Source organism: Pyxicephalus adspersus, chromosome 1 (genome assembly GCF_032062135.1).
Source record: "Pyxicephalus adspersus chromosome 1, UCB_Pads_2.0, whole genome shotgun sequence".
Lineage (NCBI taxonomy): Eukaryota > Metazoa > Chordata > Amphibia > Anura > Pyxicephalidae > Pyxicephalus > Pyxicephalus adspersus.
The window spans coordinates 168,500,093-168,516,910 of NC_092858.1; the positions used below are offsets into that span (position 1 = coordinate 168,500,093).

The 16,818-nt window shown below is 40.2% G+C and overlaps 1 protein-coding gene across 1 annotated transcript in view; it reads left to right on the forward strand.

Moving 5' to 3' along the window:
* Positions 1–4,208: 4,208 nt before the first annotated feature.
* The window catches only part of BRWD1 (bromodomain and WD repeat domain containing 1), a gene marked incomplete in the record, with an annotated part of 60,557 nt that continues 47,947 nt past the window's right edge, over positions 4,209–16,818 (forward strand). The window contains 1 exon segment of the mRNA XM_072398316.1: positions 4,209–4,329. Coding sequence (XP_072254417.1) covers positions 4,281–4,329 — 49 coding nt within the window.

The window sequence follows — 16,818 nt, forward strand, 5'->3', positions numbered from 1 at the left end:
AGGAACCACACACGGAGTCACCCACCGTACCACCCGATTCTGGTAAGTAATCGGTGGGTGGCTTATTTGCGGGGGGGGCTTATTTTTCATTTTTCGCTAAAAAGGGGGGGGGCTGTCTTATTTGATGGCCCTGCCTTATCATCGGGGAAACACGGTAATACCACCTAGCAAAGTGGTGAAAATTATTTATTTTAGGATAGAAAAATGCTGCAAAACACTTGAAAATGCTTTTATAAAAAGTGAAAAACAGTAGCAGTTCAAGTTTATGAAGGTGACTGGTGCAGAAAACCATCCTTAGGCTGGGTACACACGTGCAATATTAGTCATCAGAAAGGATAATTCACGATCCTTTCCAACGCCAAAAGAATGAAAGATGCATGAATGAGCTCTGTACATACAGCCGTTCTGCTCTATAGAGAGGAGAGAACGATGGAGCTGCACCCCACTGCGCTCTCTCCCCTTCACTTCCATTACGATTGTTCAATGTTCGTGGATCTGCCAGGACGCGTTTAAGAACGACATGCACTGTACAGACGCCAGATTTTTCTCCCATATCAGCCCTGTGTCAGACGTGTGTACGTAGCCCTAGATACTGCAGGTAGCATGTAAAAGAAAAAAAAACAAAAAAAAACAAAACAGAAAACACTAAAGGAAAACAATAAAAAGCAGTAACACTGCTGCCATCAACCACTTAAAACGGAAGTAAACCCAAAACAAAAAAATCACAATTACCTTCTATCCGTCGGGAGGTTTCTTCCATCGGGTCCCGCGTTGTCCTGGTATTTGTCTTCGACCTGACATCTTCTCCTTTCTTCTTCAGTGCTCTTCTTCCTATGTCACCTCATCTTGCGCTGCACAGGCACAAGTTCGGGTAATGTAGATTGGGGAAAAACTTGCCAATCTCACTGCGTATGCAGTATTGATGAAAGGACTCCTTCTGTATATGCCCGCGAACAGCCAAGAGCCTCCCAGAATGCGTGACCTAGGTATCCCGGAAAGCTCTGTGTTCCCATTAAATTTTTGATCACCTAGGCAATCAAAAATTTAGAGGGTGGTGCTGCACTCTTTTTTTTTTTTTTTTTAAACAAACAAAATTTTTACTTTAAATTAAAGGGTTGTCTTTTATGTAAAGTAAAAATTCTTAGTTTAGGTACGCTTAAACTCTTAAAAAATTCTGAGTTTAGGGGAAACCAAAAAAAAACCTGAACCAATAATTTCAATGTTAACCATATTTTCCAAGTTGTTTAATTGGTAACTAAACCTAAGGATTCATTCATAGAAAAAGAAACAATGTTTTCAGGTGGACCCATTTACACCTATACGTTGCATTATAAGGCTTTGGAAAATAAACACAGAACTTTGGGTATCTTGACCTTCATTTTGCCACTGAAATCAAAGCAATTCTTTGAATAATACAACATGCATAAAATAAATAGAACCACACATGAATGAAATGTATGTAACTCAAGCTTTATGAAGGACTGAGCCTGAGTCTACAGAAAGCAAACAATAACACTTTTAGGTTTTCTTTCAAAAGAAAGTATTGTGTTTTTTTTGCAGTATTCACCTTTAGGTAATTTGAGATGTGACTTTTACCTTTATACTTCTATTTTTTGCTATTGCAGGGATTTGCAGATAAGAGACCTGCTGTAGGAGAGATTACTCACTATACTAACTCAGACTGTTTTCATAGTCAAATAAAAAACAAATATGCAAAATTAAAAAGTATATTAAAAACAACTTTTTATTTAATTTTCAAATTACTTCCGTTCTTCATAATAAAATATTATTTTAGTAATGAAAAGTTTGTGAAGAGTTACTAATCCTCCTTTGAAGACAGTTAATGTTGAGCTACCTCTATATGTCTCTAAGGTATAAAAGATAAAAGAAAAAGAAAGAGGTTTTTGGTTGCAAAATTAATTATGTATTAGTGTAAATCCAGTTTCATACATTAATATTGTACAAGCGCTTAAGAGCTTAAGTTTAAAATCTGTACGGTGGTACATTTGCTAGTGCCTATATAGACAGAAGTGTTACACTTGTTTAGGAAGTCTGCAAACGAGGAATCCCAGCAAGAGTATATGGCTGAGAGCTGTAGGTACATACCCCGAGGTGTAGATAGATGTAATAAATATCATAAATACTATAAAATAAATATTTGATAGTAGGTGGTCTCTTGAGATTTTGATAGCCTTTTAGAGGGGGTTTCTAGATTATTAGTAGATGAGACTTGACCTTAGAAAGGTGGGGTAATAAAGGGGGATCCAGAGATGAATTTTGCTCCAGAACTTGTAGCATTCGGTTTCACCTCCCGCGGGGTATCCTAGCATCCACATGTGCTTGCAGCAAAAACCTCTTTCTTTTTCTTCGATCCTTTATACCTTAATAATAAACTAACTAATAAATAAAATAGTTCCAGATGTTTGTTGGAAATGGCAGGCAGAGGTATTATTAATATTGTACACGCTCTTATCATCTCTCATCTGGACTACTGTAACCTACCTCCTCCTCTCTGGTATTCCACTAACCCGACTCTCTCCTTTACAATTATGAATGCTGCAGCCAGACTCATCCATCCTTCCCACCGCTCCTCTTCTGCTGCATCTCTTTGTAGTTCTCTTCATTGGCTTCTATTTCACCTTAGAAATCCCTCCACAGTTCTTGTCCCACTTATCTTTCTGACCTGATAGATAAATACTCCCCCTGCCACTCTTTTCTCTCCTCCAATGACCAACTAATGACTTCCTCATTCATAACCTCATCACACGCACGGCTCCAAGACTTCTCTAGAGCTGCCCCGACTCTCTGGAATGGTCTTTCTCATCCTATTCGGCTTGCTCCTACTTTCTGCTCATTTAAAAGAGAACCCATTTAATCTAACTTGTCCTCTTCTCCGGACTCCTAAACCCTCACTACTTCCCACCACTACATATCCCCCCTCCTATTGTGTGAGACTTCCCCCACTGCCTAGATTGTAAGCTCTTCAGGGCAGGGTCCTCTCCTTCTGTATCACTATATGTATGCTTCTGTCATTTGCAACCCCTATTTTATGTACAGTGCTGCGTAATATGTTGGTGCTATATAAATCCTGTATATTAATAATAATATTAAACAGTATTTATATAGCACTAACATAATATAATATATAATATGCAGGGGTAGCAAATGACAGACAGATACAGACAGAGGGCCTAATTTAATAAAGCTCTCAAAGATTGGAGAGGATACACTTTCATCAGTAAAGCTGGGTGATCCAGCAAACTTGGAATTAATTTCTTAAAAGTAATTTGCTATTTGTAAGCAAATGTTTTCAATCCAGGACCAGATCCATTCCAGGTTTGCTGTATCACCCAGATTCACTGATAAAAGTGTATCCTCTCCAGGATCGGGTGAGTAGGAAGAAGAATGTGGAAGAAGAGAGGAGAAGATGGCGGCGCGTGGTTCTTCCTCTGCGCCAGGCCGAATACGGATACCAGGGCGACGCGGAACCTGGTGGAAGAAACCTCTCAGCAGACAAACTGTGGGATTAAAGCTAATTGTGATTTTATTGTTTTGGGTTTACTTCCTCTTTAATTGAATAGTTCTATTTCTTAAAGATGCAATCCCAATATTATGTATTATTGCAATAGTATTATTTACTGCAGATGACATATGTTCTTGGCACTGCTATTATTTATACCATCATTTATTACCATTTTTTAAACGATTACCACTATTACTACTGTAGGCTATTTGGTTCCTTTTTTCAATTGCTTTATTATAATATTTCTCTTTTTAACATTTTAAATCCTGAGAAGCCCAGTGACCTCTACTCTGCTTTGGAAACTACATTTCCCATGAACCCACAGTGCGTCTAGAACTTTACAAAGCATCATGGGAGTTGAAGTCCTTGAGAGTTGATCAGCTGATCTCAGGCTTCTCCAGTCTACGTCACATTCTATTGTGCAGCTCGCGTCTGAGGCGAGCCGCATCACTGCGCGCATAGATACCAATTCTCCTGCTTCTAAAACCTGTCTTGAAATAAGTGGAAAAAATCTGTTTTCTCAACTAAAGGCATTTGATAAAAGTGTTTGCGTCGCTGAGCTGCCAATGAAGAGGTTTATTCAGACGTAGGGGGTGTAGAAGCGCGACTAAACGAGGGACTACTTTACGTGGAGAGATAGGTCTGGTGGGCGGAGGTGTCTATGGTGAGAAGGCGGAAGAGGCGGAGCTGTAAGCGGAGTGTGTAGATGTGAGGAGGCCGCGCGGAGGCTCGGAGGACACATAGACTGTCAGCCGGCATGGCTCACTCGGCCGGGCCCAGCCGCTCCAGGCAACCTGCAGAGTCAGGTAACTGGCCAGCCAGTCACTGCTCTCCAGGGTCTCACTGCGTGTGGTGTTGACATAATCGTCCCGTGTGTTTGCTGCACTGCCTGCTGTTTCTTCTTCATAGTTGCCAATGTTTTCAAATCATTTTAAGGGGAGCTCTGCTGCTGATGTGGTGCCTGTCATTTAGTGTTTTGCAATGCAGGGGGCCTTCTGAACACCATAGATACAACTGGGTCGTTGCCATGGATACAGTGTTACTTTTTAATAAATACTGCACAGGAAAAAAAAATGAACTATCAAACTTTATTAGTAAAATGATATATTTTGTGAAATAACAGTTGTAAATAGTGTTGGGTTTTCAGGTGTTTGCTATTGGCTGGGGAAGAAAATGTAGTATTGAAGGACAATTTTTATGTACCTGTTATACTATATGAGCTACAAACTTTTATTTACTTTACCTTTGTAATTTAAGGGCTTTCCCCATTTAACAATGTATGAGCTAGAAACTTTTATTTACCGTAACTTTGTAATATAAGGTCCTTCTCTATTTAACAATCAGCTTGTATCCGATCATTATGCCCTTCTACTACATACTTGTTGGTAGATAGTTGGTCAGATTGCAACCTATGTTTTAAATTTAAAAGCAAAAAAAAAAAACTATTTTGATAAGTTTAATGCTGTATGTCCCTGGTATGGAGATTCACCTTCTTTATTGGTCTGACTGATTGTCACCATCTGCCACCAGTTGTTCCAAAACACACTTCATAGGTGATAGAGGAGCAGGAGGACATCAGGGGCAGAAGCTGAAGGGAAACTCAACATTGTCATCAGAATGATTGGTGATGTAAAATTTCACTAGAGGCAATTCTCTGGAACTTAGAAGGATTTCTTTTCACTTCATCTTGCCTCCTTAGTCTTTTTAAAACGGAACTAAACCAGCGTGTCATTGGGCCATTGTCTAGAGATGATCCTGGGCCATCCTGATTGGCTGTGACCGGATGATGTAAGTGCGGGAGTTCATTTATCCCCGGCACATGCAATGGAAGCCAGGATTGCTGGGTTTCCCCGTTGACTAAAGCTGTACATGTGCAGCTTGCCTTTGTAGCTGGAAACCTGGAGTAATTAAAGCGTACCTAAACTTAGATATTTCACTTTACATGAAAAGGTGGAAAACCCTTTTATGTGAAGTTAAAATTCTTTTTTTTTTTTTTTAAATATTAGTGCAGCACTTCCCCCTAAGATTGCCTCCCGATCGCAAAGCCTCCTGGAATACCTACGTCACGCATCCCGGGAGGCTCTAGGGTGCTACTTCTGCGCATGCACGAGTATTCCAGGCATGCGCAGAAGCAGCCCTTTCGCCAAAAGGGGAAATGTGCAGTTCTCACGCATGTGCAGTTTATTTCCCATCTTTGTCACCCAATCTTGTGCCTGTGTTGGGTGACGTAGGAAGAACAGAGAGGAGATGGGGGCACCTGGCGCGCTGGCCCGAAGAAGGATACCTGCATGACGCAGGACCCGATGGAAGGAACCCTTCGTACTGATTGACTGCTCGTTTTTAGGTTTACTTCCTCTTTAAGCAGTTAAGAGGCACTATTGCAAAAGAGAAATCTCCTGTTCCTTTCTGCAATAATGACCCGCCTGATCATGTAAACTTAAATGTGGAAATCTCCCTGATAGGGTGTCGGCAGCAACAAATTACATTTTTTTAAATCATTTTCTACTCTATACAAAGCGAAAACAATGGTTTGGAAGTACACTTTAAGGATCCTGCCTTGTTTGCTTTACGATTTTATGAGAATGTGATCCTTGCCTAAAGCAGGTCAACTTCCTGTCAATGAACTCAAAAGTGTCTCAAACTAATGTCAAACGAATGCATCAACTGTCAAAACCCTGGGGCCGTTTATGTTTATCTTTAATGTTACAATGATTTTTAGATTCCCTACAGCTATGTATCTCTTGAGCCTATAAATCGCAATGCTTTGTAGGTAGGTCCTTGAGATAAAACTTTTCTGAATCTGAAGCACAATGTAATAATATTAGTTGTTAGTAGTTTCAGGACTGTGTATGCAGATTGTGAAGATTGGCTTCGGATTTATTTTATGTTTTATTCCACCAGAGTTAATCTTCCTAGAAAACTCAACTTACCTTTCCTCTTAGGTGTGCATTAAAACTCATGTACAGGTTTAAAAAAATAATAATTTGTAAACAAATATTAGGTCCTGCCTCCTTCTTGAGTCAGTGTGTTTTTCCCTTCTTCGTAGTACAGTTCCTGCTCTATTTCCTGCAGCTCTGGTTACAAGAGTTTTGGCTTTCATTTACTGCTGCTCAACTTTTCATTTTGCATCCTTTTTTGGATGAATTGGTGAATACAAAGTGCTCTGTGATTGGCCAAGGAGAGTGGGGATGTGAATCTATTATGATGTACAATAGTGGAGATAACTTTTGTTTACTAACTTATTCTTAAAAAGATTAAATATGGAGTTCTGCTTTATTGAACTCTCCTTGTATGTTAGATCTGAGACTGTGTACACGTGCTAGATAATTGTTATACAAGACTAAAGCCACATACACACGTGCAATTATAGTCGCTGGAAAGGATCTTTCACGATCCTTTCCAATGATTAAGCACTCCACGATGCATGAACAAGTGTTGTACATACAGCACTGTTCTGTTCTATACAGAGGGGAGGTGGAGAGCCACGGAGCGGCACCATGCTGTGCGCTCTCCCCCTTCACTTGCATTACGATTGTTCGCCGTTCATCGTCCGTGGACCTGCCAGGACGGTTGTTCGGGCAATGAACGATGTACACACTTTAGATTCTCCTCCGATATCGGCCGAGAACCATTGGAATTGTGTACGTAGCTTAATGATCATCTCAAAATGTGTACAGTGGTTCCCTGTTTTTATTTTATGAACTTCCTGGTAGATGTCTGATTGGGGGTGACTGCTTTCATTTCCAATGGCAGCACGGTGCCTCCTGAACGTCCTCCCTTCACCCCTTTCTATCAACCTTAACAGTGCTATGTGTACATTGTCACTAAAAACTCACAAAACAATGTTCCCAACAAGAGAAATTTCATTTGTGACCTTGTTTTGCAGCAAGGTTTCATTTGCAGAGTTTTGCTCCAGTTTGTATTGGGATCAGTGTTTTTTTTTATTCAGGACGGATATCTACAGTTTGGTTTGAGAGAAGGGAGTTATAAGAACAATGTGGAAGCTGCATTTCCCTCCATAGCACCTATTCTAGATAAGATTTTACTGCTACCAGGCGCTTGTGGTCCTAGACGCTCTCTGCTTTTCTGTGCGTTATAGCTGTGGGGACTCTTCATAGATTTCCATGAAAGTAATTACAAGGAGCTGAGCACTGTCATGGACAATGGTCTAACAGAGATGGGACCCTTTACATATCTGTGTTTTCCTTTACATATATTTTCTTCAAGTTTATCTGGATTTAGATATACTTTAAATCTGTCTCTAAAATCACCACCATCTTCTTCCTTTTCTTTCTAGTTGTGATTTTTGGTCTTTTTGATTGGCCGTACTGGCACGTGGGAGTTTAGTTTTCTCCAGCAACTGCAGGGGAAGCTGGGATTGCCGATTGACAGCTTCATGGAGTGATCGGGCAGGTAAGAATGCTTAATGCAGAAGGGACATCGCCTGTCTCTTTCTGCAATAAAGCTCTGCCTCATCACAATTATCCATTATTCTGCTATAGATTAAGGTTGGAATTGGGCTACATGTATTATGGATTGGAAACCTGTCATGTAGATCATGGGTCGGTAAAAGGACCCTGCTGGTGGGACGCACCAGCCAGAGCCGCCGACCATGTCTCCCGTAGGGGTCGCAGGCTCAGGGCGGTAAACGGGTTCTGTCTCTGGACACGGGCTAAGACGTGCGATGGGACAGTAGCAGGTTATGACGTCACTCCGGGGGAAGTTTCTTCCCTCTTTGAGTGACACATGGCTACCTACGCATGAGCGGACTGGAGTCTGTAAATTTTAGTGGTCCGCTTCTAAAGGTCGGGGACCACTGATGTAGATGGTATAACTAGGCATCTACAATGAAATATGTATGTGTTTATCAGAGCAGAGCCGACAGCCAGGAAGGGTGTCCAAATATTCAGAATCATATAATGTCCAACATCACTAAAAATAACACCCAGCCTTAAGCCATCTGAGTGTTCTTCCTATACAAGATAAGAACTCTAGCTAAAACACATAAACTCCTCTCAACTCTGCTCTTTTTTAGGAACAGTTTTGTATTTTTCCTCCCTAGATTGGGGCTGCATGGCGTTTCAGTATTACTGATTGTGGTTGTATAGAAGCTTTGCACATTCCTTGTTGCTGCATACACAAACGTATGTCCAAACGGACATTGCAATACAAATGAGGACAGGCTGTGTATGCAAGCTTTCCACAAAAAGCAGTTAAAATCGCATTAAAATTCATAGCTGGTGAAAAAAGGCAGAACTGCATGTGTAGATTTCCAGTGCAGCAATCTACATGGAGCTGAAATTTACACACAGAAGTTAGCAATCTATCTGCAGAATATATTTTTGATGATGGATAGTTCTAAAAGTATGTTCGCATTGGATGAACCTAAATGTGGTTTTAGAACACACTACATTAGGATCACAATCTATTTTACTGATTTGGTGGGTAAAACTGGGAATTGTTGCTAAGGAAAAGGAGGTCATTATTCAGAGATTTATTTATTTTTTTCAAAGGAAAAATGGCTGTGTTGCACAGATAACTTTGGTCACTCTTGGGAAACCCAGTAGGTATTCTCCAGAAATAAAACGGGCAAGGAATGTCTGCTACGACTGCGTACAACCTGCAGATATGACCATTGCTCAGTCTGGCTTCTTTTTGCTGTCTGTACTCACTCGTACCTTCAGATGGCTACAAAGACTAGAAGAAAACGCAGATTACCGCAGTGTTAATCCTTCGCTAAGTCTTTAATCAGTTTTCCTCGATTGACCCAGGGCTGTGTTTTGAAGAACTAGATTGTCTATGTAAAGCATACAGGATGTATATGTGTGTAGCAAATTCCAATACAGTACAGGTTTTTCTTTCTGTATGAAAATTATTAAAACTCTTCTACTTCACTTTATGTTCTGCTACATCCGTACACCAAAAACAAGGTGCTGGTCTTCAAATGTCTTTGGGATTAATCAGTCACATTTAGAAAAATATTATCAGCAGGCAGTGAGGTTTACAAATAGATGTGGCTCGCGTCTGGATTTTGATGTGGCATGGATTCTTAGCAATTTATTGGGATGTATTTCTTTCTGAATCACACTTTCAATAACAACAGAGCTGACAACATTGCAGTACACTTGTAGTATTTTAATGAAAAGTAGTTGTTGCGGTGCTCTGATATGGAAATGGAACAGTTGGAACGGTCATTTCTAGGTGTGCAGGGATGTTTTGGCATTTTTGTATGTATAGTATTTGGTAGTATAAGTACATATTGGGGGGGGGGGGGGTAGTGGTTTTATATATCCTATAATCCAATAGAAAGGCAGCTCCATTGATTGGCCAAAATGTAAACTTGTTTATTGCATGCAGTAAATATAATATAACACTTAAGTCATATAAGTGAATACAAGGTAAACACCTCAGTAATAAAATTTGATTGCACCATAAATACATAAAGTTAATTACCATTTGCTGGCTTCATTTCATGCATTTACTAGTTCTACTACTACTTGTTTACTAATTGATTTACAGTTTCATGCCAAGTGTCACAGTTTACATATATATATATTTATTTTAAAAAGGAACTAAACTCAAAATCCCCCAAAACACAAAAAATACACTTGCCTTTAATCCTGCAGGGTAGTCCGATCCATCCGGAGCTCTCTTCCATCGGGTCCCGCGTCGTTCCGGCATCTGTCTTCAGGCCGGCGCTCCTCTTCTTCGGGTTCTTCTTCCTAGGCCACCTGACCAAGGCGTAAGATCGGGTGGTGAGGGAAGTTTGAAAAAAAATTTGCTGATAGCGCTGCGCATGTGTGATCGGCAATTTTTTTCCCTTTTTACGGAAAGGCTCCTTCTGTAAATGCCCAAGATGATCGGAGCATGCACAGAGGGAGCACCCAAGAGCCTCTGGGGATGTGTGACGAAGGTATCCAAGGAGGCTTTGTGCTCCCGTTAATTTTCGATTGCCTAGGTGATCAAGAATTAGGGAGTGGTGCTGAACCCCCCCCCCCCCTTTTTTTTTTTTTTTTAGGTGTTGCACTTAAAAAAAAACTTAATTATTTTTACTTTATATTAAAGGGTTTTCTACCCTTTTATGTAAAGTAAAGATTTTGAGTTTAGGTACTCTTTAAATCAGTGTTTATAAACCAGGGTTCCTGCAGAGGCTGTTAGGTGTTCCATGAGCAGTGTGTGCCGGTTTAATAGATAACGATGATGTGATGATCTTTTTAGCTATCTGTAAGGCTGACATTCTTCCCCTGAATACTAATACAGTACTAATGTACTGTGAGCTGTGGATATAGTAATTATAGCAAAGGGTTCCCCAAGATCTGAAAGTTATTTAAAGGGTTTCCCCGTGTTAAAAAAGTTGAGAAACACTGGATTAAGTATGTATGGAGAACATACAATTTGTTTTCAGAAATTTTGAGCAAAAGACTTATAACTAGAAATAGCCAGTAGATTGAACTGCTATATTTAATTTATCTATGAACTTTAGTAAAAGATTTACACATTGTAGTCTAAACAGAAGGCTCTTATTTTGTACGCAGAGTTGCAGACAACTGCAAATGTAGCTCTTGTTCTGTCATGTTTTTCTGTGAACATTTTCCAGTTCTGGCAAGGTTTATGCCCTGTTAACTTACATGCAAGGTATTAAAAATATATGTATTGGCTGTTTATGTTTAAGAAAATGTAACAGCAGAGTTTGAAATCTAGTTGTTTAGGGTTTGTTCACACTAATGCATTGGGACTGATTTATTAAAGCTCCCCAAGGCTGGAGAGGATACACTTTCATCAGTGAAGCTGCATGAAAAAAGCAAACCAGTGATGGATCTGGTCCAGGATTTTAAACATTTGCTGACAAATAGCAATCTCCTTTTAAGAAATCCATTCCAGGTTTGCTGGATCACCTAGCTTCACTGATGAAAGTGTGTCTTATCCAGGCTTGGAGAGGTTTAATAAATCATGCCCATTGCTTTAAAGCATGTTTTTCTGTGTGGAAATGCATGACTTAACGTAGCGTGTGGCAGTGCACAATACGAGCGTGTCAGGTTGTATTGGTAATGGCAGTCCAAATGCAATGTGAGGTATAAATGAGCAGCTCCTCTAATGTCACACCTATGTCCTTAAACTTCATGGTCTGTTCTTTTTGTGTGCTAAGCATCTAATGCAGGGTTAGAAGAGTCTGTTTTTAGGGGGTTATCTCACTGAAGCTAGAGGATCAGCAAAATAGCCAGTAGGCTTGCAATGGCAGCACCCATATTTCTCTCTGGAAAGGTTTACTTTTAAAGTAAAGCTTCCATTTCTACCATCTCATCGGAACTTTTTAGGAGGCTTTCATGATCCTAAGATTTCCAGCAGCGCAATTGTCAATGATTTCAAGGATTTTTTTAGTAGGGTGGGCATTGACAGGTAAAAAGTTTGGATATCAATTATTGTGCATAGCCACATCTACAATTTTGCAACATCTTTTAGGCTAAGTTTCCACAGGCAGTTGGGAGAAGTTAAGTTCCTTCTTAACAACCTCATGCAGACCACTGCTGCCTGGCAGATGTTCCAGATGTACAGGGTCTGAGTACCCTAGGGGGGGCATTTGAGGATCTCCATCAAACTACTTTATTTGCAGCATAGTTCTCCCCAGAGCTTTTTAGCCGGTTGCTCCGCCCGGCTGATTTGAATACCCCGCCCAGCTCTCGGCAGCACTCATCCTCTGATGCACGGATCTCAGTGAAGCTGATCTATGCTCTGTGCCCTCCTGTGCAGCCTTCATGTGAAGGAGACATAGGCAGCCCCGCCCCCATCTCATAGCACGAGCTCAGATTTCTGCCTTTGAAATGTATCCACTGCTAGCTGCGTGTGAATTCTGCATCCTCACAGCTCTGTGTACAAACCTCCAGCAGGGCCACGGCGCTGATCACATTTTTGTTTCCTGCAGTTTAAACCGAACTCATCCCTCTTCTCCTGTCATCATACGTGCATACAGCAGATTCTGATTTAAGTTCTGTTGTTTTGGTCATTACCAAGGCTAATGTTAAGTCAAGTTCAAATGCTTGCACTATCTATTTAAGGCTGAAACTTTTTAAACTGAAAATTAAAAATTACACTTACTTTTAATCCCACAGATCTCTTGATGGCGCTGGACCTTACCTCGATCTGGTCCCACGCCATCCTAGAATTCCTCTTTGTCCTGGCACTGAGCAAACGCTGGACACCACCATCTTCAATCTCCTCTTCGTTCGTTGTCTTGTCTTCTTGCTATGTTGAGCAGATGCACGCACTGACAGGTGCGAGATTAGGTGACATAGCCCGCTGTAAAGGGTATAAAGAAGAGAGCCGATCTCACTGTGCATGCATGAGATCGGCATCTCGTTCCCTTGAGTGGAAAAAATGCCCCTTCTGCTCATACCTGAGATCGGGCATACCCAGAAGGAGCACCCAGATCCTCCAGGGATGCATGGCGTAGATATGGCTCTGGGCTTCCATTCAATCTTGATCACCCGGGGGTTCTGCACTTTTGTTTGAAGGGTTGTTGCACTTTACTTACATACTTTTACTGCCCATATATTTTTTTTTTTTTAAATTGTCATTTTTATTGAAATTTTCACAAAAAGAAAGAAGGAATTTACACATAACTCATTAAGGTTGGGGAGAATGTAGTGGAACAAACAGTCACTAAGAACAGTTATGTATATGGGTTTAAGGGGGGTAAAAAAAAGGTCAATATTAACACATAAGTAAAGTCCATACATATCAAGCGGTTCTATAAGAAGACTGCCCATATATTTATCTTCATTGCCTTTGTCACAAAGAAACATTTTTTATCAAGCAGGTCATATCCTGTTTACAAAGAGCTGTGAAAAAAACTTTGTATTTTGCGGTCAGTTCATCTGTTAAGCAGAGTTTTCATGGTTTGTTTACTTGGCAAAAAGAAGCTTATCTGCAGTTGTACATCAACCAATCAGTGTATGGGCCCTTATTTGTAAAAAAAAATATTTTGTTTTCAGAAGTAAGAATGGGGTAGCAAATCTGTTGGAGCAGAGGAGAAAGACTTCAATTTTATTTTATTTTACCCTGGAGTTGTTGCCCAGCACCAATGATGTTGATTAACACTGTTAACATGCACTAGTTTATTAAGTGATACATGCCCTGTTTTTACTAGTACCCCTTTGCATTATATAGTGATTTCCTAATTGGGCAGTTTTCCAAACGGTCATTATACAAACACAATTTCCAAGATACCAGCAATGCTGCCACATCTTACTTAATTACAAAGGAAGCCCTGTGCTTCTGAGAATTAAGGCAGCAGCCATTTCTGTCATCCTGGCAATTGTGTTTCTCAGGCAATCAAGGTGGGTCTCTAGCTTCAATAGTTTAAGCCTGAACTCTGAATTTATACAAAGCTTCTCTTTGCCTCGTAAGGATTACATGCTCATTTATGTATAGTGGGAATGTAGGGAGACTTATTTACCTTACCTTTATTTGCCTGTTTGTCGCTGCATTCTTGTTGTATTTGATGCTCCGAGTGTAGGAGACAATTTTAGTGCCTTCAACTGGTGCACAGAGCGACTTACAGGATAGGCTGTGGGCAACCTGTCGGACAGCGAAGGAATCATTTAAACAAAATTCTTGCCCCTAGAGCTTAATGTGTTAATGTTCACAGGTCAGGGTTAGCCCGACTTCAAAGAGAAGGGAAGCAGGACTTGGAGTACAAAACACCATAATGTGGCTTGTCCAGTGCCTTATAACATTTCAGTTTACACAATGTATTTATAATTGTTTTGGAAGGTTGGACTGCAAAGATTGTATAATGTTAATGGCTGTGCTAAAGTCATGCAATTGTGCACCATGGCACCTAATGGAGGTTATTTGCTTATGCACAGATAGGTCAGCCTACCATCTGGAATGAAATATATAGTGACTCAAAGCAAGCATTTTCAGGAAAGGTTTCAATAGTTTGTGTACTTATCTTGGTACTGGTTTCTTTATATATACCTAAAACGTGGTAACCATTTCATGAAAGATTTTATGTTCCTAAACTTAAAATTTATTTAGGAAGCTGAAGTACACGTTGGAATGTGCATTACGATGAAGATTCTGTAAATTGGGATATTGCAGAGCTCAAGAATTACGACTTTCATATAAATAAAAGCTATACTTCTCTGTTAGCAGGAAAATGATAGAGTGATGTCTGAAAGTGAAACAGTTAATAGTGATAAAACATTAAGATTACATTTTTTGAAGGTGTATTGGATGAATTTAAACAAAAGTAAACCCACACTACTTCCCTGTCTCTGTACCCTCTCATGACGCTGCCATCTTCTGTCTTCGCTTTTGATCTACATTATCTTGATTGTCCAGAAGGATGTAATTCCTGCACATGGGAGTTCATTTGTTTCCAGCATTCACATGGGAAGGTGGGATTAGAGAGTATCCTGGTAACTGAAGCTGAAGCCACGCATGCGCAGCTCAGCAATTTGACGGAAACCTTGGAGCTAAAACCCAGCAGGAAGAGGGAATAAGTCAGACGTGACATGCCTGACCCTTTCTGCAACAATGACCTGTCTGATCATGGATTCTTAAAACTTGAAATTTAGTTCCACTTTAATAAAGATAAAGCTGGCAAAAGTGTGGTTGGTCAGCTTTTTATTTTAGGCAGTGTATATTTATTTGGGACTCATGTCAGGCAAAGCATGTGCAGGCAAAGCACAGGAGCTTGAATTTGATTTTAAGATGAAATGGAAGCCAATGAAGAGAACTACAAAGAGTTGCAGCAGAAGAGGAACGGTGGGAAGGATGGATGAGTCTGGCTGCAGCATTCATAATACATTGTAGAGGAGAGAGTCAGGTTAGTGGAAGAGGTTACAGTAGTCCAGACGAGAGATGATAGGAGGGTGTGTTTGGTGGGCACTGGGGACAGGTTAGGGGTAGATTTTGGAGATGTTGTGAAAGTGACAGGACCTGGAAAAGTTCTAAATATGGGGAGTTAAATGAGAGGGCAGAATCAAAGGTGACGCCATTTGGAATTTGAGGGGGGAAGATGATGAGTTCTGTTTTATCCAGGTTGAGTTTCAGAAACCTGTCAGACATCCATGATAATATGTCCGACAGGCAGCATGAGATCTTATCCAGGACTGATGTAGACAAGTTGGGTGGACAGATAGATTAGTGTACAAAAATATTGATATATTTTGCTGTTGTAACAAAATTTAGGATCGATTGCTGCTTTATATATTGCTGACTTATTTTCTCTAAAAATAAATAATATTAGGCCTTCTTTGGGTTGTGCATTTGCTGATTGCATAATTCTTTCTATCATGCTGGCTGCACCTACAAAAACATTTCAGTGGCAAGATAGTATGTGCAGCCCCTTCCCCCTTGTGTGTTTAAAAATACAGAGTAAGCAAGTTGTCATTTAGCAAAGGCAATGTTATTGCTCCAGTGTGCCTCTTGTCATTATACTCACAAGTGCATTCCAAGCCTCTGGGGGCTGTGACACTGAAAGCCGCTTCCAAACCTTGTTTTGGAGTTTTGAAGTGCACCTGTCACTTATTTGTGGCCCTTCAGAGTCTGAAACTAGTTACTAGTAAAGTGGTTGGCTGTAAATAGATCTTCATTACCCAGGTCAGAGTTTGTAAAAAATGAAACCTGGCTGCATGATGCTGCCGGACCAAGACTGAGACACAATACTTCTAATATTGGCACAAGACGGGGGCTTTTGCTACCTCTCCTATTTATCATAGCCTTAGAATTGTTATCTATATCCATCCAAAGCCAAAACACTCATGCAGTAATTATCGCTGAAAACGAACAATTAACAACCGATCGTCCGATAATCGTTAACACAAAAAAGTGCACAACAGGCCGGCGACGACGATGAACGAGGAATGTCGCTGGAAACGAACCAACGACCTGACGGATCCTATGGGCGATGATCTGCCCTATCTATTGTGTGTACGGTCATTCAGTGATCATGCATTGTTCTGTGATACACTTTCTCCTGTACACGTCACTTCCTGCATCGTTCAAATGATCGTATCTAGTGTGTGTACATTATTGTTGGATTATATCGATATATCGTTACAGCATGTAGAGAATAGTGCACAATACGATCGTTGAAAATAATCGTTGATCGGTCGTTATCGTTCGTTTTCTAAGGATAAGTATTGCACGTGTGTACATTGCCTTACTGTTTATCTTCTCCGTTACTCCATTACCTGATGCCTTTCGGTCTTGAAATGTTCCCAAAATTTTTAGATATCTTAAAGTTTATTTTATTTATATATATATATATATATATATATATATATATA